Here is a 24,643-nt window from a genome sequence, read left to right on the forward strand (position 1 = left end):
ATATTCAAGTTCTTTGTGGAAGAAAGAGCACTTTTCCTTGTTGCACTTAAAGCCAGCCACAGAAAGAACTTGAAAAAAGTTGCCTTGTATTTGCCAAATGTTCAGCACATGTATGACCCATGATGACAAAATTGTCCAAATAGTTTGTAAATGAAGGGGCTTTGCTGTTAATTGTTCCAGAAATCATTGAGGAAATAGCAGGAGCTGAAGCACTTCCAACCAGTCTTTAAAACTGGAACAATGCCACATGAGTGTTGGGCATAACATACTGCTTGAACTACTTGTACAGCAGTAACTGGAAGTATGCCTTACACAAATCAGTTTTGGAAAAGTTATCTGCCCGGTCCCAATCTGCCTATTAATTCCCACCCTTGGAAAAGTTATCTGTCCTGCCCATTCCGACCATCCAGCACTTTTTATTCCAGTTCTGTCACTGGTTTAACCTACTCCATCGGGGGCCGGGCCACCCGTGGAAGCAGCCATGTCATTTGCCAGCCCTGCTGAATATCATTGCACAGCTTTTACTATTGGTGTGGCTACGAACCAGCTGTCCACCAGGATGAACGGCCACTGCCAAACTGTGGCCAAGAGCAAAGTAGACACAACATACAGCTGAACATAACTTGCTTGATTTCAACAGCTGGTTCACTACCCGAGCCATCTGAATTCTCCCCTCCACCATCAGCTTTTCTGAAATGCAGATATGGAATTACATTTAAAAGAAGTTCTCCGCTCCCATAAATGTCCCTACCTCAACCTACCGTAACATACTGTGCACCCCCCTCCCCCCCCCCCCCCTCACCCAACAATTTCCACCCCCTTCCTCCAATTCCTCCTCCAATTCCTCCTCTCCATTCTCATCTCCCATGCTCATTATTTGCCACCCTTTTGCCAATGCACCCACCCATCTTTCACTGTTCCTCTGCTTTTTCACTCCGTTTTCCCCACCTTCCTGACTCACAACCTCCTGATACCGTACCTGTTGTCATTCTAGTTCCTGCATACTCCACCAGACAGCTCTCCTGCCTCCCCCCCCCCCCCCTCCTGTAACTTCTATCCCATCCCTTCCCTGGCCCATCCAGACTGCTGCTTCCATCCCAAGTAAGAGTTGCATTCTGGTCTGAGCTGTCAAAGTTGGCGGCCATGTGTGCATGAGGTGTGCTTGCTTGTCTGAATAAATAGTGTGTGTTTCTCTTTTTGTGACAAAGACTGCGGCTAAAAGCTTACGTGTAAGTCTCTTTTAACTATGCCCGTCTTCAACTTAACATGTCATTTTTAGGGTAACTAGCAATCTCTCTCATCCTACATTGTTTATATTCCTACTTGGAGTTGCCATTGTTTGATAGAAGATAACATGAATGTACTATGTGAACAATACCCTATAATTCCACAGGCTTTACATGATTTAAAAACAGCAGAATTGTTTTGGTAAACTGTCTAAAGGTAGAAGACGAGACACCTATATTTTTTTTCTAATTGAATTTTGGTAGAAATGTGTGAAACTATATCCAATTAAACAAGTACACACGACTACTATAACAACCTCTTTCACAGAGGATTTTACAGATATAGATAAACCTCAATGGTTACTAATTAATATTGGATCACAGTTGCCAAATAATAGCTCTATGGAATTTCTAGCATGAGAAGGTGCTAACACGCATTTATTTCAAAATAACACCATCGTTGAACCCTTGTGAACACACAATGAAAGAGAGATGGTGACTGCGTAGAACTTAATGTTCTGAGAAGCATGTTACATGGAAGAATACTACTCAGGAAACACCTAGTTCCTGAGTTTCAAATGAGAATCAATGAACTGCTACACTCAGACATGTGTGGTAGTTTGTTGATTACGAGATATCCCCTGCTGAACTTATGCATAAAAATTTTATTGTAGTATCACTATTAGAATTATTTAAATGATCACCTACAAAAATGGTAGAATATGATTAATTCCATAAGATGGTAGTAACAGTCTATGCAAACAAGCAAAAATTAAGGGCAAGGGAATACAATGAACATGCAACACACCAGTATTTGATACAAATGAAATAGTAATGGTTAAGGATTACCACCACATTGTTCAAATATAAAGAAAGGGACCAGTAATTTTTTTTGCAAAATACTGTCGACCATATAAAGTAGTAGGAATTCCACATCCAAGAGCAGTGTTTTTGGTGGATTCCAAAACTCAGAAAGAAACAGGATTGTATAACAATTATACAATAAAGAAATTCAAATCCCCAAGAGAATTTGCACCCTTTGCAAATTTGGCAGAGTGATGTCCATCAGCAGTCCCAGTTAACTGTTTCGTTACTTAATATTTAGCTTTCTGTGAAGCAATTTCTTCCTCTTCAATTACCCTATTATCTGTATTCTAGAGGCATCTCTTACTGTTCTTTCCCAGAGCATGAAAGCACTAACAGAAAGCCTGTCATTTTATATATTTTAATATAAAGAACATATGTCAATGAACGACTATAAACTTTGAGTGAAATAATTGCACTTTTGTACATTTTGTATGTGTGATTTTCTACCTTTCCTTTTCTGTTATGACTAATGGTAGGGTTTTGTATCTCTTTTATAGGGGAGCTCAGGTAACACAAGATGTTAAGTATGCATTTTAAGCCTTAGCTACTTATTATCAAATATATAAATTTTGCAGTGGTGAAATACTGAGAGTGACCACTGACTTACAGACTGACGACTAAACCACTAACTGCTACTGATGGCTGACGTGTTGTGACCCAAACTCTAATGGTTACTCATAGAGGTGTAGCTAGGACCAATTTTTGGTGCTGATATGGGTGAAGGTGAGACAATCTGTAATGTAGGGTATGTCGACCACACTTCACCCTCCATCGTCTTGATGAAGTACCCATGAGGAAGGGTACCTTAGGGTAGGGGGTGGAAAGGGAATCTGTCTTTGGGGACCTACCTTCTTTATTCCCCAGTCCTAACAAACTTACTCTTACCTTTCATTTCATTCTACTCTGAAAGGCATACGGATTGTATCTTTCCCCTGTCCGGCTCATGTGTTTCCATCACTGAAACTCTTCTTTCATCCAGATTACATTATGGTAATTACAACCAGTTTCCACAGGTACGGCGATGAGGTGATTCAGGTAATCCATGGTAACAATTCTATGAATACTGACATAGATAGGTTTTTTTTTTTTTTTTTGCACATGGTAGGGTAAAGGATCATTGGTATTGTGATCTCAGATATATGTTAGCAGATATATGTTAGCAACACTAAATAAACAGGGGGTTAGAAGGAGGAAGTAAATACTCATTCTTAATGGAGATGTTGATGCCCTAACTTATCATTGCAAATCAAATAATGTAACATACAAGATCTTGGGCTGAGTTGGATAGAACTAACATTGCTGCTAGCAATAGGGCATTGAGTGCTAATCACTTGTTTAACAAATGAGGTGCAAGATTAGTCTAAAGGACTCACGTTACTTCCGATAAGTGTGTGCTAGTGGCTAAAAGATTTATTTAAATGCAAGAAAAATGGCATAAGTATTAATAAATAATGTCTTTTAATATGAAATGAAGGAATTAAAATGCTATTAAATCAAGGTTTTGTGTATTGTAATTATTAAAAGAGAAGAAACTGAGATTAACAACAAATGTAGGAGTATTCTCAGCAGTAGATGAGAAGCTACCTTATCATATTTTTTTGTAGTGAGAGAGAAATACGATTCCTTCAGTGATCAATAAATATACACACTGTAATCGGGTAACGATAAATAGGTCATTGGCGAATTGCCTTTGACAACAAGTGCAGGTCTGTTATGCATAATATAAAGGGAAAATGAATATAGAAAGCATAACACAAGAGGTGGCTTCGTACTGCACAATTTGAAAGAATATATGTGAGTTATGGTATTGTGAAAAGTTACGAAAGGAGGATTTAGTGAACATATGTTTGAAGTGACAAGGTAGAGTCAACAAAATGGGGAACTTTCATGACTGGAATTTACAATGGAAGGATCAGAAGCTGGGCATATGGTTAAAAAAGTTAAGATGGGGTGAACCAATTTTATGTAGGTACGGGAAAGAGGAAGGATTGGTGAACCAAAAGAATGGATGGCCTAATCCCTGGTCAGATGAATCCCTAATGTATAATGAACATGGAGGAGAGAAAGATTGGCAGAGCCATGGAATGGGTGGCCTACATTTAGATCAGATGAATCCATAGGCAGAATGACCTGAACTGTTTCTGTAAAGGATAAAAGAAAAGGACACTCACATCACAGAGACAACAATATACGTGCATAGTATGTGTCCAATGGATAAGACGTTAGCATAGACCTTACAAATGTATGAAGCTGTAATGTGACACTAATGAAGTATTCTCCAAAATAGTCAAAAGTAGATAATGATAGGTTGAAAAACAAAAAAATAAGACAAATATTTATTCTTTCAATTTTCATTTCCATACACACTGACTTACCACAAATCTCAGATTTGAAATGGTGGAAAGAAGTGTAGAGTGAAATGTCAGCATGTAACTCCTTACGGTAAATAAAGAATTAAACCTTTTCTGTCTCAATAAATGTAAGAACCTTATGTTGTCATAGACAATGATTTAGAACCAGTAAAAAGCAAATCACCTTTTATTAAACATAATGAAATAATATTGAGGGTGATCAGACATGACAAACATCTCTCAATAGTTTTCTTTATGTACAATACGGTGTAATGTTTAAGTAGATATCCACTAGCAAGTTGAACAGGCAATATCAAGAAAAAATGAGGAAACTGAAGAGACATGATACCTGCATTAGGTAATAACACCTAGCTAACACAAAACTACATACAATGACGTTTACTGTTCTTAAACCAAACTAATCAAAAAATGAAATACTTGAGGAAAGATACATGATAAGACTTTTTCCTTTTATTGTGTGAACAGAAAGGGAGCTTGGTCTTAAGAGACATTAGCTTTTATGATAATAACAATTTAACAAAAATTTACAGGTTATAAAAGGATTATAATTAGTTAAGTCAGTTATTTTACATGACATTTTTCACCTTCAGGGGGGATCTATGGTGTGACATGTTCATTCAGAATGACATGTAACACATCTTTCTCTCAAGCAGATAAAAATTGTTTAGGTAGTTAGTAAGTAAGAACTTTCCAATGTGCATGCACTGGTTTGAAGAATGTACACGTCGGAGTGAGACGCGTGAGTGCAAAATGTCACCAAGGTGCAACGGCGACTGAGTGTCTCCACTTACTGTGAATGGGTCACTTACACTTAAGACATCACAGCTTGGTGGTGTTTTGGAATGCAGAAAAGAAGAGGCACTTTCAACAATAATAATGCGTGGGGAAACAGTTGATTGAGACTTAGGACAAATGTCATTCTGTTCTTCTCTGAGATTCTATTCTGCTCTGTTTTAAGAATCTGTTTGGAGATTTGGTGATTAATTGTAGATTTATTCACCAAATGTTGTGATTGTTATACTGGAGCAACAAAAATACAAGAGTTATTGAAAGACATTTACGTCATTTTGTAGCTTGAATACTTTGAAGCTCTCTTCCAGCCCTCGACCTTCTGGAAACAGAGTAGAAGCCATACAGCAAGAGTTGATGGAACTGCATTGCAGGTCCACTGCATTAAGAAAGTTAAATAAAGATGAGTGTGCAAGAAAAAATTAAGGTAAAAAAATTTCAGGATAGCTTCAGGGTGACAGGGCATTTGGAAGGTAACATAGTTTGGGTTTAGTACAACTGCAGAACAGCAAAGTTAAAAAAAGTTTTAAAAAACAGTAAAATCTTAGGACATTGTTTCAGCTTTGATCTTCCAGTGCTCTGTCAAATTATTCTCACAGTATCGCATCTCCCGTCTCATTTTCACTTACTTCCTCTTCTCTTTCTGTAACATTGTCCTCGAGTTTAATCCCCTTAAAACTTTCAGGTTTCTCTTCTGTACTTAGTACTGGCTTGCCACCTGAGCTCTCGATACTGATACCACTGTTTCTCTTTACTCCAAATGTATCTCAAATCTTCTGATATGTGGCAGCTGTCTTTCCTGTAATTATATATGCTTTTACAGCTTTGCATTTGTCATCTTACCATCCTTCTTAGGGTAATTTTCCACTTTCTGTCAATCTCATTTTTAAAGGCCTGTATCCCATTCACCTTCCTTTGTTGTATTTTTATTTTTTCTCTTTTCGCCACTTAAGTTCAATATCTCCTCAGGTATCCAGGAATTTCTAGTTGGCCTTGTCTTTTTACCTATGTGATTCTCTATTGCATTGACAATTTCATACCTCAAAGCTACCCATTCATCTTCTATTGTACTCTTTTCCCATTTCAATCCAACGTTATTTAATGCTGACACTCAGCTACTTCTGATACCTACAATTTATCCAGGTGCCATCTCCATAATTTCCTTAGTTTTTCTAATTGCTTCAATTTCAGTCAGGAGTTCATGACCAAGAAATTATGGTCAGAAATGTTACAGTTAAAAATCTATTTTTGGAATTTCTGTCTTACCATTACACAATCAATCTGAGCTTTCCAGTATCCTTATGTCTCTTCCACATATTTAACAATTTTTCGATTCTCAAGTCAATGATTAAATGTCTGTGCAAAATTCTACCAGGCAGTTTTGTCTTTAATCTCCCCCCCCCCCCCCCCCCCTATTCTCCTATTTTTCCTTCTACTCTTTTTCTACTAGCATATTCCAGTCACCTATCACAATTTTTCATCTCTTAAATATCTGGATAATTCTCTTATTTCATCACACAGTCTTTCACTCTCTTCATTACGTGCAGAGGTAGTTCGGCTATATTCTTGCCCCATTGTGGTTGTATTAAGTTAGTGCATATCTGGGCTATTTATAACAGCTTACCTACACATCTGTTTTCTTATTTATTATTACAGCTACTCCTGCATTAACCTGTGTAACCCTATACTGAGCTGGCCGAAAGTCATATTCTTCCTGCCACCACACTTTACAATTTTCCACTATATCTAGCTTCAACCTACTCATTTCCCATATTAAATTCTCTAACATACCAACCCAATTATGGGATCTAACATTCCACACTGTGACCTGTAGAATACATCTTCCTTTTCTTGATGATGATATCCTCCTCAGCAGTCCCCACCTACAGATCCAAACAGGAGACTTGTTTTATCTCATTGATCACAAAGTTTGATAAATCGTGTTATCTCAGGTATGACTTACACTGAATCAATTACTGGAAATCTGAAAGCATTTACAGGAGTCTAATGCAAAGCTGTGCAGAATATCTTCCTCAATACCACTACCAGCTTCACACAACTTGTAACAGACTTGTGTTACAAAGTGTGCTTCAGGGGACACAGTTGCTAAATTAGAGTGTATTTACAAACTCTTTCACATTTTAATGACTAGTGTCCTTTCCTGGCAGTAACACGAAACTTTAAAAGCCAGCTAAATGTATAACAAAACAGTTTAGAAAAGCAGACATTACTTTACTCAACAAATGGGAATGAAACTCTGGAAGAAGTGGGACTAAATGAGGATAAAGTGAGACTGGCATCTTGGGTTGAGATAGACATAGCAGAAGGGGATACAAGACAAATCAATAATCATTTCATATGAGCTACTGCCCAGTTGTGTTGGGGGGGGGGGAGAGAAGGAGGGGGGGGGGGGCATGTAAACAACCTAGTAAAAACAAGTTTTCATCTGATATTTATTTGATTGCATTTCCTTATAAATACACTGAAGAGCCAAAGAAACTAATACACCTGTCTAACATCATGTAGGGCCCCCGCAAGCATGCAGAATTGCTGCAACACGATGTGGCATGGACTCGACTAATGTCTGAAGTAGTACTGGAGGGAACTGACACCATGACTCCTGTGGTAGTTGTTGTTGTTGTGGTCTTCAGTCCTGAGACTGGTTTGATGCAGCTCTCCACGCTACTCTATCCTGTGCAAGCTTCTTCATCTCCCAGTACTTATTGCATCCTTCTGAATCTGCTTAGCGTATTCATCTCTTGGTCTCCCTCTACGATTTTTTCCTTCCACGCTGCCCTCCAATGCTAAATTTGTGATCCCTTGATGCCTCAGAACATGTCCTACCAACCGGTCCCTTCTTCTTGTCAAGTTGCGCCACAAACTCCTCTTGTCCCCCATTCTAGTCAATACTCATCATTAGTTATGTGATCTACCCACCTAATCTTCAGAATTCTTCTGTAGCACCACATTTCGAAAGCTTCTATTCTCTTCTTGTCCAAACTATTTATTGTCCATGTTTCACTTCCATACATGGCTACACTCCATACAAATACTTTCAGAAACAACTTCCTGACACTTAAATCTATACTCGATGTTAACAAATTTCTCTTCTTCAGAAATGCTTTCCTTGCCATTGCCAGTCTACATTTTATATCCTCTCTACTTCAACTCCTGCAGGGCTGTTCATAAATCCATAAGAATATGAGGGAGTGGAGATCTTTTCTGAACTGTATGTTGCAAGGCATCCCAGATATGCTCAATAATGTTTATGTCTGGGGAGTTTGGTGGCCAGCAGAAGTGTTTAAACTCAGAAAAGCATTGCTGGAGCCACTCTGTGGCAATTCTGGATGCGTTGAATGTCGCATTGTCCTGCTGGAATTGTCCAAATCTGTTGGAATGCAATGGACATGAATGGATGAAGGTGATCAGACAGGATGCTTATGTGTGTGTCACGTATCAGAGTTGTATCTAGATGTATCTGTGGTCCCATATCACTCCAACTGCACACGCTTCACACCTTTACAGAGGCTCCACCAGCTTGAACGGTCCCCTGCTGACATGCAAGGTCCATGGATTCATGAGGTTGTCTTCATACCCGTACACGTCCATTTGCTCGATACAATGTGAAACAAGACTCGTTTGACCAGCCAACATGTTTCCAGTGATCAACAGTCCATTGTCGGTTTTGACAGGCCCAGGCGAGGCGGTAAGCTTTGCGTCATGCAGCCATCATGTTTCCTTGAATGGTTCGCATGCTGACACTTGCTGATGGCCCACCATCGAAATCTGCTGCAATTTGCAGAAGGCTTGCACTTCTGTCACGCTGAACGATTCTCTTCAGTCTTCCCGTTATCACAGGGTCTTTTTCCAGCCACAACAATGTCAGAGATTTGATGTTTTACTGGATTCCTGATATTCAAGGTACACTTGTGAAATGGTCATACGGGATATCCCAAATTCATCGCTACCTTGGAGATGCCATGTCCCACTGCTCGTGCGCCGACTATAACACCATGTTCAAACTCACTCAAATCTTGATGATCTGCCATTGTAGCAGCAGTAACCACTCTAGTAACTGCACCAGTCACTTGTTGCCTTATATAGGCTTTACCAACTGCAAGGCCATATTCTGCTTGTTTGCATATCTCTATATTTGAATATGCATGCCTATACCAGTTTCTTTGGCACTCCAATTTATATGTAATGCATATAACACTAATCTAATGTCATTATCTTTGGATGAGGAGCAAATTATGTGCAAAATACACAAAACTTTTATCCTATAATAAATAACTTAAAATTAATGCAGTACTTAAAGGAAAGTCTAACCTGTGAATGAAATGATTCACTTACGAGTGAAGAGGACACATCTAGCCACGGCGATGGAACTCTTCTTTGCAATGGATGCTGCAACTGCTGCTGATGGTGTTGCTGGACATCGTGTTGCAGCTGTTGATGGTGCTGCCGCTGATGTAACTGTGTCTGTGGGAGTTGATGTTGATATTCATGTACCCACCGAATTGGTAGTTGTTGCTGCTGTTGTTGTTGTCGCTGCTGTTGCTGCTGCTGCTGCTGCTGCTGAAGGGTTAATAGTGTAGCAATTTGCTGAGGGTTGTTAACTTGCCATCTCCATGACATTTTCAAGAGAAGCTAATCTGCACGGTTAAAATCAAAACCGTTTGGAGGTTCTGAAATTAGTAGAAGAGATACATCTGAATTTAACCATCAGTCACCTTGTACCTAAAGACAACAAAATTTCTTTTAGACTTTACTAATAATTACTTACAAAAAGAAAGAGGAGGAAAAAGAAAAATAGTAGAACATGGACTGGGGGAAAATAATGAAAGAGGAACTCTGCTGGTTGAACTTTTCACAGAACAACATTTATTTATCGCTAACACTGCAGGGTCAATCCACACCAAGTGGTCCACCACTGGTTGCTTGACCATCTCAGAAAAATTTTATATTTGCTGAGTGGAATTCCCCTATGTTCAGTAGTCACAAAAATATTTTTAAAAAATTTATTGTTTATTATTTTTAAATGGCAGCCATATTTGTTTCCGGCTGTATGCATTCTTGCATATTTGCAAATATCTAAATTTTTTTACAATTATTCAGTAGAGGATTGTCCAAGGCTTTAAGATAAAATGCATTTAGTTCAACACACTCTGGGCTACAAATTAACATCATTATCACTTAGCTGAATGTAGTCTTTAATATATTTTTAATAGTTCAAAATTATCAGCCACAAATTAAAAAACTGAATTTTTGAACAGTAGTTTCCCAAAGAAAGATTAATTTCTCAGCTTTATTTTTTTATGCTATTATGTTGTATAGTATAATTACTTTTTATAGAGTATCAATGGAGAGCAGCTTACACTTAAAAAATTACACTGTTTTAAAAAATTGATTTTACTTTTTAATTTTTCCATTTTGTGGCCTGCAATATCTTTGTTGGGGGACCAAATAAAAATATAAAACTTTCACAGTTAATAGACCTTTATGATATCAAACTTCAGTATAAATTTCAACTTTGAGAGTCAATTGGAAGTTATGGAAAAAAGATTACAAACATGAGTCAAAAATACGTTTTTTAACATCTGCGATATCTGGTAGGCTAATCAAATAATGTATACCAATTGCATAATGTAACACAACACATTACACTAGCCAATGATTATTTGTCGAAACAATGCTGTGGTAATTGTTTCAGCAGGCCAACAATTGCATCTGAAAGCCTATACAAGTCTGACTTGTCTTCCCCCTTACACCAACAGTTGTCTATTCACATTATTTAGCTAGATGTTCTTGAAGCATGCAGTTGAAAAAATGGTGTCTCAGTGTTCTGTTGGTGTTATTATTAATGAAGCGTGTCATAAAAGTATGTATGGAGTGTATCCTAAAGACATTACTTTAATCGAATATTACAGTGAAGAAGAAAAAGTGTTGTTTTACTTACGAGTCGGTCCAGAGGTCAAATCAACATGCAAGTTCCATGAAATTAAATACTTAAAAAAAATTTCATCACGTTTTTGGTCAGTCTCTTTTTGAGAAACATAAAAAACCTATAACAAAAGGTCTGCGAGAAATAACATTTGATCATTATTCTAAAAATAAAAGCCCTTTTGTCAATCTCATACCAGGAAAATCATTGTGTCCAACATGTTATTCTAAGATATTTGTAATTAACAAGAGAAAGGATAGTGAAACCTCAGATACAGAATTTTGTGACTTATCAGCAACCTTTAAAAAAGGAGATACAGCTTGTGAAATCCTGGGTATATCACCTGCTAGTAAAATTAGAAAACTAAGTCAAGATAAAAGACCAAGTGCCTTGAATACAAAATCGAGAAGGTGGCAGCTACAGTCAAAAAGAATTTGGAACTGATGAGGCAACAGTTTGTTGCGAAAGCTTGAATTATTTTGTGTGTATGTTTGTGTTTGTTTGTGTGTCTATCGACCTGCCAGTGCTTTCGTTCGGTAAGTCACCTCATCTTTGTTTTTTTTATATATATATATATATATATATATATATATATATATATATATATATATATATATATATATATAAATCAAAGATGATGAGACTTGCCAAACAAAAGCGCTGGCAGGTCAATAGACACACAAACATACACACAAAATTCTAGCTTTCGCAACCAACGGTTTGTTCGCCAGGAAAGAGGGAAGGAGAGGGAAAGACGAACTGATGTGGGTTTTAAGGGAGAGGGTAAGGAGTCATCCCAATCCCGGGAGCGGAAAGACTTACCTTAGGGGGAAAAAAGGACGGGTATACACTCGCGCACACACACACACACACACACACACACACACACACATCCATCCACACATACACAGACATAAGCAGACATTTGTAAAGGCAAAGAGTTTGGGCAGAGATGTCAGTCGAGGCGGAAGTAAAGAGGCAAAGATGATGTTGAAAGACAGGTGAGGTATGAGCGGCGGCAAATTGAAATTAGCGGAGGTTGAGGCCTGGCGGGTAACGAGAAGAGAGGATCTACTGAAGGGCAAGTTCCCATCTCCGGAGTTCTGACAGGTTGGTGTTAGTGGGAAGTATCCAGATAACCCGGACGGTGTAACACTGTGCCAAGATGTGCTGGCCGTGCACCAAGGCATGTTTAGCCACAGGGTGATCCTCATTACCAACAAACACTGTCTGCCTGTGTCCATTAATGCGAATGGACAGTTTGTTGCTGGTCATTCACACATAGAAAGCTTCACAGTGTAGGCAGGTTAGTTGGTAAATCACCTGGGTGTTTTCACACGTGGCTCTGCCTTTGATCGTGTACACTTTCTGGGTTACAGGACTGGAGTAGGTGGTGGTGGGAGGGTGCATGGGACAGGTTTTATACCGGGGGCGGTTACAAGGGTAGGAGCCAGAGGGTAGGGAAGGTGGTTTGGGGATTTCATAGGGATGAACTAAGAGGTTACGAAGGTTAGGTGGACGGCGGAAAGACACTCTTGGTGGAGTGGGGAGGATTTCATGAAGGATGGATCTCATTTCAGGGCAGGATTTGAGGAAGTCGTATCCCTCCTAGAGAGCCACATTCAGAGTCTGATCCAGTCCCGGAAAGTATCCTGTCACAAGTGGGGCACTTTTGTGGTTCTTCTGTGGGAGGTTCTGGGTTTGAGGGGATGAGGAAGTGGCTCTGGTTATTTGCTTCTGTACCAGGTCGGGAGGGTAGTTGCGGGATGCGAAAGCTGTTTTCAGGTTGTTGGTGTAATGGTTCAGGGATCCCGGACTGGAGCAGATTCGTTTGCCACGAAGACCTAGGCTGTAGGGAAGGGACCGTTTGATGTGGAATGTGTGGCAGCTGTCATAATGGAGGTACTGTTGCTTGTTGGTGGGTTTGATGTGGACGGACGTGTGAAGCTGGCCACTGGACAGATGGAGGTCAACGTCAAGGAAAGTGGCATGGGATTTGGAGTAGGACCAGGTGAATCTGATGGAACCAAAGGAGTTGAGGTTGGAGAGGAAATGCTGGAGTTCTTCTTCACTGTGAGTCCAGATCATGAAGATGTCATCAATAAATCTGTACCAAACTTTGGGTTGGCAGGCCTGGGTAACCAAGATGGCTTCCTCTAAGCGACCCATGAATAGGTTGGCGTACGAGGGGGCCATCCTGGTACCCATGGCTGTTCCCTATAATTGTTGGTATGTCTGGCCTTCAAAAGTGAAGAAGTTGTGGGTCAGGATGAAGCTGGCTTCCCTACACCTGCCACCCTACCTAAAACCCATTTCCTCAATACCTTAGCCAGCTTCATCCTGACCCACAACTTCTTCACTTATAATCTAACACCCAAACTGAGTGAAGAAATTTCTCAAATGTTCAATGAGCGATGTACTAAAAACAAATAACAAGAGAACTATATAATGTAATTAGCAGCCTTATTTTCAATTTAAAAAGTAAGTAATCATAGATATGATTAAATTATGTACTGTAACTGATATTTTTTATTCCATAAGCCTAGATATAGCAGATGTTAAAAAACGTATTTTTGATCTTGTTTGTAATTTTTTACCCTGACTTTCAATTGAATCTCAAAGTTGAAATTTATACTGAAGTTTGATATCATAAAAGTCTATTAACTGCGAAATTTTAAGATTTTTATTTGGTCCCCCAACAAAGATATTGCAGACCACAAAATGGAAAAATTAAAAATACCATTTTTTAAAATAGTGTATCTTTTTAAGTGTAAGATGCTCACCACTGATACTCTATAAAAAGTAACTACACTATACAGTGTAATAGCAGAAAAAATTTTAAAGCTGAGAAATTAATCTTTCTTTGGGAAACTACTGTTCAAAAATTGTGTTTTTTTTTTTAATTTGTGGCTGATAACTATGAACTATTAAAAATATATTAAAGAATACATTCAGCTAAGTGATAATCATGTTAATTTGTAGCCCAGAGTGTGTTGAACTAAATGCACTTTATTTGAAAGGCTTAGGAAAATCCACTACTGAATAATTGTAAAAAATTTAGATGCTTACAAATACAAAAAAACGCATGCAGCCTGGAACAAATATGGCCTCCATTTCAAAATAATAAACAATAATTTTTTTAAAAAAAAGTTTTTGTGGTTACTAAACATTGGGAAATTCACCCAGCAAATATAACTTTATCTGAGATGGTCAAGCAACCAATTATTTTTTCCTTGGACCACTTGGTATGGACTGACCCTGCATTTAAGAATCACGGAAGAAGGTTAAGTACATGGAAGGCACCTGCGGAAACTGGAAAGTTTTAGAATGATTACTTAATGGTAAGACAGGAATTTCAAAAACAGATGATAAGGTATAAGACATTTCTATCAGCAGATTTGGTCTCTGGCCATAATTTATTGATTATGAGCTCAACACAAACTGTAGCACATGCAAAATGTAAGAAATTAACAAGTTGGTGTAACGCAGTAGATTATTCCGAGTTGCAGTGAAGTAAGCAATCTTAGAATGTGTCTTGTCCTGTAGCTGGAATGGCTGGTCGTTCTCTCTCTCTCTCTCCCTCTCTCTCTCTCTCTCTCTCTCTCTCTCTCTCTCTCACCATCTGTATAGCTGATGATATCCCCTCGGGTTGTGAACCAGTATGGCATACAATCGAAATGCATATTCACACTCCCTATCAATCTGTAGTGGTATTATTAATTTTTACTCAATCTTTTTCATACTCCAGGCACAGTCTGTGCTGCTACTATGACAGCACTGTTAAAAACCTCAGCTCCTTACATTCAGTACTTTCTGAGATACAAAATTTTACCTGAAAACTATGACAACTTTTCTTGTACTGCAAAACATTAAGGACTGGACTATATTTCCTTATAGTCTCATCTGAAACTATAACTAGTAAGATCAGTTATATAAATTGTTTATTTAAAATTATCTTTTTTTTCACTACAATATGTTGTTGAAGTGATCATTTTGAAAGTATTATTTAGAATGAGATTTTCACTCTGCAGCGGAGTGTGCGCTGATATGAAACTTCCTGGCAGATTAAAACTGTGTGCCCGACCGAGACTCGAACTCGGGACCTTTGCCTTTCGCGGGCAAGTGCTCTACCATCTGAGCTACCGAAGCACGACTCACGCCCGGTACTCACAGCTTTACTTCTGCCAGTATCTCGTCTCCTACCTTCCAAACTTTACAGAAGCTCTCCTGCGAACCTTGCAGAACTAGCACTCCTGAAAGAAAGGATATAGCGGAGACATGGCTTAGCCACAGCCTGGGGGATGTTTCCAGAATGAGATTTTCACTCTGCAGCGGAGTGTGCGCTGATATGATTCCAGAAGTAAAGCTGTGAGTACCGGGCGTGAGTCGTGCTTCGGTAGCTCAGATGGTAGAGCACTTGCCCGCGAAAGGCAAAGGTCCCGAGTTCGAGTCTCGGTCGGGCACACAGTTTTAATCTGCCAGGAAGTTTCATATCAGCGCACACTCCGCTGCAGAGTGAAAATCTCATTCTGGAAACATCCCCCAGGCTGTGGCTAAGCCATGTCTCCGCTATATCCTTTCTTTCAGGAGTGCTAGTTCTGCAAGGTTCGCAGGAGAGCTTCTGTAAAGTTTGGAAGGTAGGAGACGAGATACTGGCAGAAGTAAAGCTGTGAGTACCGGGCGTGAGTCGTGCTTCGGTAGCTCAGATGGTAGAGCACTTGCCCGCGAAAGGCAAAGGTCCCGAGTTCGAGTCTCGGTCGGGCACACAGTTTTAATCTGCCAGGAAGTTTCAAGTATTATTTAGTTATCAGGTCAGTCCATGTAAAATCCTGCAACGTTCTGGTTCCTGATATCTCAGATTTTTATAATTTTTTGTACATTTGAAGTAGTAGTTGTTTGCATGAAAAACCCAAATTTAAATTTTTAGGGCCTTTCATTTTTGAATCATTAGTTTTTAAAACATTCAAAATTTATTTGTTAAAGTGTGCCACAATTCAAGAAGGTGTTCCAGTGGTAACATATTAAAATAAATTTTATACTACCAATAAGAGCAGCACCTAATGCATAGTTTGTAGAGCTCCGGGCTTGTTACTAAGATACAATCTGTTAATAAAACAAATAAGGCTGTCAAATCATTATTTTTTATTTAGTGACAATTTATTACTTTTGTAAACCCTCATCACCAGTTTTTTTAAAGGACTCATCCCTACTACTGTGGAGGCTGAGTTTGTATGTTCATGAAACACTTCTGGTGCAGTACACCACTAAGACAATTTCTCCCTGCCACTATCACACAGCTATGCCCCACAGTCAGACAACAGAATAGGAGAACAAAGGTTCTACAACACTCCAACAAATGAGTAACAATGTCACACAACTGAGTTAAAAGGTTTACTGATCTGTGTGTCTTGACGAATAAGAAGTCTGCAACAGAACTTGTAATATAACACAAAGAAAGGCCCTCAATGGCTAAGTGCACATAATCGTAGGTAGACTTCACAGTACACAGCAAATGCAATTTTACAACAACCGTCTGTTCACTTCTAAGCACTAAACGATGTTCCCTGTCTAAGACAGCCCTGGATGATGATCTATAACCAAGTGGGCAAGAGCTGCTCTTTCATCTTCCTAGTAGGCTTCTGTCTGTTGTCGCCCGTTCATTGGCGGATTGTATTCAGACAGCAACTGGCCGAGGCGGAGTCGATAACTTCATCCACAGCACCGCCCGTGGTGCTGGTGGATCTAGCGCATGTGGCGAGTATCTATGGCAGTGGCGCCAGTCCGCATCTTTTGTGCCTGCTGTGCTTTGCCCAGGCTGTGTCTTGTTCAGACAACACAGCAACCATATTATTACAATTATACACTTCAATTTAAATTCACATTTGGCTTTCCAAATCAACTGTGAAGATACTTTAACATAAACCAAACAAAACATACTCATAAAAAGACTGAATAATTTACTTAATTACACCTTCATTTTACAAATACATTAATATTAACCAATTTTACTAATTAAACAATGATGTAGCTATTATTATTTCACAGTGTTTTGTTTGAATGCCTCATAAAGAGAAACATTTTAATCATCTGCATGGAGAAGGAAGTTATGGTGATAAAGTAACGATCTTTAATATTAAAGTCTAAGATTATGTACTGCAGTTTTCTTTGAAATGACATAATCTAGTTCCTCCGGGCAATAATGACAGATTACTGGTGTAACAACACGTTCTTTCCCAATACAATCTGAGGCTTTTCACAGCTCTTCATCTGATAGTCTACATGCCCTACCAGTGGCAACTGTGGGATTCAATTCACTAAGTATGAAGTTTTTAAATTGCAGTCAATTTATCAGGTCTTCTCGGTTATTGATCATTCCATGTGAAATCTGCCAATAAGTCAATAAATTTGAATCCCGATGATTTCTAATTTTTTTCCATTTTATTTTCCAAAATAAGACAAAAATCAATAATTAAAGATGTTTTGGACATTTCGTTTTTGAGTTGATCATTTTTACAGTTCCGTAAACTGTGCAAATTTTTGTCATATTTCAAAACCTTAAAATGGTCATGCATCAAACAGTATTTGATGTTAAGACCTGAAATTTATACCATTTTGTTCAGTTTACTGTAGGCTTTAAAAATACGTGTTGCTTGACCAAGCTCAATAAAATGCAAAATTTTACCAAACCAAAACTTTTGCCACATAACAGGTAGCGTGCAACCTCTGACAATAAAGTTTGGTGAATAGTCCTGCACCATTAATGAACTATGAACTACAGTTACATTACTGTCCTTCGAAATCGTCACCTCCCAGAACTATGAACTGCTGAGCTCTGCAATGCATTTCCTGGAAATTTGCAAACATTCATCCTTTGGGATGGTGTTCAAAAGCCATGCCACATTTCACTGGATGCCACGAATATTGTCAAATCTCTTTCCTTTCCAAGCGCGTTTGAGTCAAGGGAACAGGAAGAAGTCTGGAGGATTGAGATCCAGCGAGTATGGTGGATGTTAAAGTTGCAACACCCCCTTTTTTGCCAGGAACTGTTTGATGATGGTGGCTGTGTGTGAGCAAGCATTGTCATGAGCAAACAACCAGGACTCTTGTTGTGCATACTGGGGTTGTACCCTGCGTAGACATTGCATGAAACGGGTCAAAATTTCAACATACCATGCAGAGTTCAACACCATTCCTTCAGGTACGAATTCCTTGTGGATAAAGCCTTGACTATTGAAAAAGGTGATGAGCATCATTTTGATGCACGATATTTTGGCTCTGACCTTTTTCCGACGAGGTGATGTTGGAGATTGCTGTTCCATGTTTTGCCGTTTTGTTTCAGGGTCATACTGGAGACACCAGGTTTCATCCTCAGTGACAATACGGTTCAAGAAGTTGGGTGTCACATCCACTGTTTCAACAAAATCCTGCAAAGCCTCTAAATGTGCCTGCTTCTGATCGTCAGTCAAGTGATGTGGCACAAGACAACAACACATTTTCCTTATCGCTAACTCCTGGGTAAGGATTTGTTGCATGGATTCATGGGTCATCTGCATTTCATCCGCTATCATGTGCACAGTTAACTGACGGTTGTTCATGATTAATGGCCTCAGTTTCTCAATGTTTTCGTCACTGATAGCAGTCGCCAGTCGTCCACTACAGGAATTGTCAGAAACACTTTCCTAGCCTCCTTGAAAACAGGCAAACCACTCATACATGTACTTCATGGACAGTGCTTGATCCCGATAAACACATACCAGCATTGTATGCTTTTCTTTCGGTGTCTTGCCAAGCTTAAAACAAAACTTGCTTTGCTCATTCACTGTAAACAGGCACTTTGTCCAACAGGTTTAACATGGAACACACACAATGCTCAACTGAACTACGGTGGGGACACGTACTCAACAACGGCTGCTACTCAGGTGCAGCGTTGTGAGTTGCCAGTGTTGCCTGATCAACTGTTCTGACTTCATTCACCAAAGTTTATTGTCAGAGGTTGTACATATTGTTAGGAGTAGTATGTATTTTCCAATTTACATAACTTTTAATTTACAGGAGTTTAGTTTACATAATAAAACAAAAACAATCACTTCTATTAATAGTAACTCACCTCAGTAGAGATGAGTTGTTGAGATAAAATTAGAAAAAGCATGGTGAGCAAAAGAGGACCAGGTTGCTGTGTGCACATATATCTCATTAAGCACACATACTCAGGTAATAAAGTGGCAGAAAAAGGATGCTGGTGTCAGGATTTAAAACGCTTAATCACCCAATAAAATGCTGAAAGGCCCACATTCAAACAAAAGTACCATGCACAACCAACTGAGCGGAGTAGTGTACTTGTCATATTCCAGCAAGTGCACTTCAACATTTGTTGAGAAATTAAGCATTTATATCACATTTGTCCCACTTTGTCTCCCGATGGTGTTCATACAGTATAAAACCATGGCTTAAGAAGTGCAAAAAGAATAAAATTTGAATAACTGAAGTTGTTTTCTTAACATTAATATTAATCAGTTGTGAAAGCACAACACGATCAAATATTACCTCTCTTCAAATTGAGTGAGATAAAGTATATACACTGTCATTTTTTTTCTACGTGACAAAAGACAGGCATTCAACATAAAACAGGAGCTTGGCTAAAATATTTTATAGAGCAACAGCAGTCACAGGAATGCAAATGTACCACGAATTTATTCCGACGAGCAAAACCTAAAGTAAAGGTAAAGCAAAAATTGTTTCTGATTTTAAGGATTTGATGTTTATAAAATTCAACTGGGTTCAGATACTGCAGCATCTGAACAATTACAGGACTTATTGCTTGTGTCTACGACAATAGATGGTGATTGGCTTCTGTGCTATCGAGAGATGAAAAATGAGAAGCAAACCTTTTATTTATACATCCCTGTTGCCCAATTCTTTCTTTCTAATTTTACGTTGTTAAGTATTGTGGACAGAGCAAAAGTGAGTGTGGAAAACATACATAAAACTTGGATGTTTTATTTCATTGAAAACAATATGACATACGTCCAGGTGCATGCTTTTGTACAAAAGCAGCCATAATAAAACATAGGTGGTAAAGGAATTAAATTGTAATTCTGGGAATAATTCGAAGTTTACTTTGTTTTTATTTCAATTTGTTTTCTTAAATTCAAAAGTTCTGTCATAGCTACTTTCTGCAATGGTATTGAATGAGTTAAGGATTACCCTCAAGTATTTGAGGGCACGGGCTTTTGTGATTGGATGTTCAGATCACCACCCAATGGGAATTAAGCATTTCCTGCACTTAGTATAGTGCTTTATGCTGCAGTTCTGTGTCTTGAGGAATCACTCAGAAACCACGTTGGTGAACAGAATATGTGGAACCGTGCCACCTACATTTTGTCTAAGATGAAGAAAATCATTCATCCATTTGGTCCTTTTACCATAATTGTGAAGAGACTTCAGTCTTAAATCTTCTAGTGAAATTTTGAGATTTTTATTTTAATTCGTTTGGAGTTAGTTGCATGTGAAATTCCTGGTCAATTTACAACTCCATGTGGTGTGTTTCATGAATTTTCATAGAATATTATGGCATGCACTTCTTTCAAGGGAGACCACTAAACAATTTGATGTAGTATCTCGTACATAGTTGTGCATCAGTGACTTTTAGATCACGGAATTTATTTGGGTTGGATGTGTACATTCCGTCTGCTTAACATGTGAAGACTTGTGTTACAACAGCAGAGAACTTGTAAAGATAAGAGTTTCTAGTCATGAATGCAGACTTGATGGCTGCTTCAAATTTGTTTCAGAGGCAATAAAGCCTAATTAATTGAATGTTAAACCTTTTATGCAAGTAGTTAACACCAAATAATTTCTTACGAACTTACAGATATTGCCCAGAAGCTCAAGTTACGTGGCCTGTATTTGGTAAGTACTTTGTTGCTTTCCATCAGCTGAGCCAGCATCTGTCAACATAAAGTTAAAGGAGTGGACTTTACGAAGCCTATCAAGGTATGCAGATGGAATTATCTGTACTGAAACTTTTTTTTATGATTTTAGGATGCAAAACTGCTATGGTCATAAGCGCCCATTCCATGGCTTAGTGACGGGTGAAAAACTGAAATTTAAATCAGCAGCAACGGGAACGAAACTCAAGGACGGAAACTAAAAACGGAAGGAAATCTTAGAAAATTGCTATTGAAAGGGGGCTGTTTTCCCCGAAAAGAGCTTAAAAAGACCGATGTCATCTCACTAACACTAATAAACTCAAGGATGCGATTGGCTGAGCGTGCGTCATCTGCTAAAAGGGTAGATATATCAGGTGACAGCTGTAAATGGGCGCTTAGCAAATTAAAATAGGGGCGCTGAAGTAAAAGGTATCTCACCGTCCACGATTGAGAGCAGTGGGGACAAAGGCCGGGAGGAAGAAGTACAAGCACAGGGAAGAGGTTTTATGTCCCATAATTTATTATCGGGAAGTGCAGACCAATGTGTGTGCCATAAAAGAGCAACATGACAACATAAAATGCTCTGTAGATAGGTAAAGGAAACCATGCAAACGGCCGGCTGAGGAAGAGAAACAGCAGCCTTTGCCGTTATATTAGCTGCCTCATTTCCACAGATACCAACATGACCTGGGATCCAGAGGAATACCACAGAGATGCCCCCCAAGTGGAGCTTGTGGAGGAAGTCACGAATCCAGTGCACCAGAGGGTGGACAGAATAAAGAGCTTGAAGGCTGAGAAGACAGCTGAGCGAATCCGAGCATATAATATAATGTATCCACTGATGGCGGCGGATGTATCGGACAGCCTGGAGAACAGCGTAAAGCTCCACAGTAAAGACCAAACACGGAGAAGGCAGGTCTGGATGCGAAGCCAAGGTGGTATTGTACCCCCATTTGTCAAGAAAGTTTTAGGAAATTGGAAGGAAATGGAATGTAGCAGTTGATGAAAGCAGACTCCCAGTGGTAGTAAAGAGGAAAGGCGGCCTGCATACCCTAAATCAAAGAAAGCACGAAAAAAGGGTATGGAAGACAGATGACCAGCATAACGACTCAGAAGGACAGCTCGCCACCTGCACAGCGGAGGTTCGCAGTCTCAGCATAAAGGCTCTCCATGGGGCTGGTGTAAAAAGCTCCAGACGCTAAATGCAATCCACGGTGATGGACAGAGTCTAGACATCGAAGAACAGACGGCCCTGCAGAGGAGTAAACTATGCTTCCATAGTCCAATTTCGAGGGCACTAAGGCACGATATAGGCGGAGGAGGACCACTCAGTCCGCACCCCAGGAGGTACCAATCAGAACAGGGAGGGTGCTGAGATATCGCAGACAGCAAGCCAAAAGATATGAAGACCAGCACAGTTTTCTGTCAAACATAAGTCCCAAGTATTTGGCAACATCCACGAACAGAATGGCAACAGGGCCTAGATGTAAGGAAGGTGGATAAAACTCCATATGATGTCAAAAATTTACACACTGGGAGAAAATCGGAAGCCAGTTTCGATGTTCCATGAGTGGAGGTGATTGTGACATCCTTGAAGACAACATTCAAGGAGGTTGGTCTGCTGACAGCTGTAGTAGGTCGCAAAATCATCGACAAAGAGGGAGCCCAAGACATTGGGAAGGAGACAATCCATAATTGGATTTATGGCAATGGCAAACAGTACAACACTTAGCACAGAGCCTTGGGGCACCCTGTTTTCTTGGGAAAAGGTACGGGATAGAGTAGTGCTCACACGCACCTTAAATGTGCGCTCTGTCATAAATTCACGAATGAAAAGGGGCAGCCAACCTCGAAAGCCTTAAGAGAACAGTGTGCGGAGGATGCCTGTCCTCCAACAGTTATCGTATGCCCTCTCCAGATCAAAAAATATTGATACCGTTTGGCATTTCCTGAGAAAGTTGTTCATGATATAAGTGAAGAGAGCAACAAGTTTGTCAACTGCGGAATGATGCCTTCGAAAACCACATTGGGCAGTGGTTAAAAGGTTTCAGGACTCCAGCCTAAGCAGCAATTTACCATATGCTCCAAAACCTTACAAACAATACTTGTGAGAGAGATTGGTCGATAGCTGGAGGGGAGATGTTTGTCCTTCCAGGTTTCGGAACAGGAATGATGATAGCTTCCCACCATCTGCTGAGAAAGGTAATGTCAACCCAAAGACAGTTATAAAGGTGAAGGAGGAAGCACAGACTACGGTATGATAGATGCAGCAACATTTGGACATGTATACCATCTGGTCCCGGAGCAGAAGGGCAAGAGGAGGAGAGTGCATGTCCGAGTTTCCACACAGAAAAAACCACATTATAGCTTTCGCAATTTAGAGAGTAAAAAGCAAGAGGTCGCTCTTCCGCTATCCATATCTTTGGGAGAAAGACTCATGGGTAATTAGAACAGCTCAAAATCTCAGCAACGTGTCAACCCAATGAGTTAGAGATTGCGACTGGGTCCACAAAGGTATCCTGTGCGACAGTTAGCCCAGAGATTGGTGAATAAACCGGACATGCCGCAGAGCCGTCGGATTTGACTCCAAACAACTGATGAGGGAGTGAAGGTATTAAAGGAGCTGGTAAAGAAGTGTCGCTTGCCTTCTTGCTATCACATATGATGCAACGGCATCATGCACGTAACAGCTTATAGCGGTTACAGTTGGCCAACATAGGATGATGGCGGAAAACGCGAAGAGCACATCTCCACTTGTGTATTGTGTCACAGCACGCTTCGTTCCACCAACGAACTTGGGGGCAGCGGGGAAAAGGGGAGGTACAGAGTATTGAAGGTCCCACAGCTGTAAGAATAACTTCCATAACATGAGTGACCTGATCGTCAATGCTAGGAAACTGATGGTCATCAAATGTTGCTAGAGAGAAGAAAAGTGTCCAATCAGCTTCGTTTGGTTCTTGTTTTGTTTTGCTTTAGGGAGCAAAAACAACTGGGGTCATACGCACTCAAGTCAAAACTAAAGAACTCGATGATAGAGAGGAGTTAAGAAATGACTATACATCAGTCCCAATTGACATGAGAGAAGACTGCTAAAAAAAGGATGTGGAGAAAGGGCTAAATAAGACACCATACAGAAACGGAGGTCCAAAACTAAAAATTGAATGGTTTTCGTCATATTGATCTCACAGATAAAAAGTAAAATGCAGTCGACAGCAAGCACGTCATTTGCTAAAATGGCTGATAACTCTGACAGCAAACCCAAGTTGGAACGTAAACGGTTAAAAAATGGGCATTCCATCAGGAAGTGGCAGACAGTTGAAACTCGGACGCAATGTGTACAAAGCGGTGGGGTGGTGCCACTTATCAAATGGTGATGGCTAAAAAGGCATTGGCCAATACACAACCCAGTTAAAATGACCTTCTCCCGGCAGGAGAGCCGAGAGGAGGTCGTCCAAGCCGCTGGGGGAGGCTTAATAAGCCGGAGCTTATTCCCGTGAAGGGAGGACCATTGGCAAT

The 24,643-nt window shown here is 39.7% G+C and overlaps 1 protein-coding gene across 1 annotated transcript in view; it reads right to left on the reverse strand.

Annotated features, from left to right (window-relative positions):
• LOC126482226 (G-box-binding factor-like) overlaps positions 1-24,643 on the reverse strand; it is a 223,673-nt gene that overhangs the window by 134,087 nt on the left and 64,943 nt on the right. The window contains exon 2 of the mRNA XM_050106204.1: positions 9,608-9,942. Within this exon, the coding sequence (XP_049962161.1) occupies positions 9,608-9,892 (285 nt within the window). The 5' untranslated portion in view covers positions 9,893-9,942. The remainder of the gene's footprint in view (positions 1-9,607; positions 9,943-24,643) is intronic.

Source organism: Schistocerca serialis, chromosome 5 (assembly GCF_023864345.2).
Source record: "Schistocerca serialis cubense isolate TAMUIC-IGC-003099 chromosome 5, iqSchSeri2.2, whole genome shotgun sequence".
NCBI classification, from domain to species: Eukaryota; Metazoa; Arthropoda; class Insecta; order Orthoptera; family Acrididae; genus Schistocerca; species Schistocerca serialis.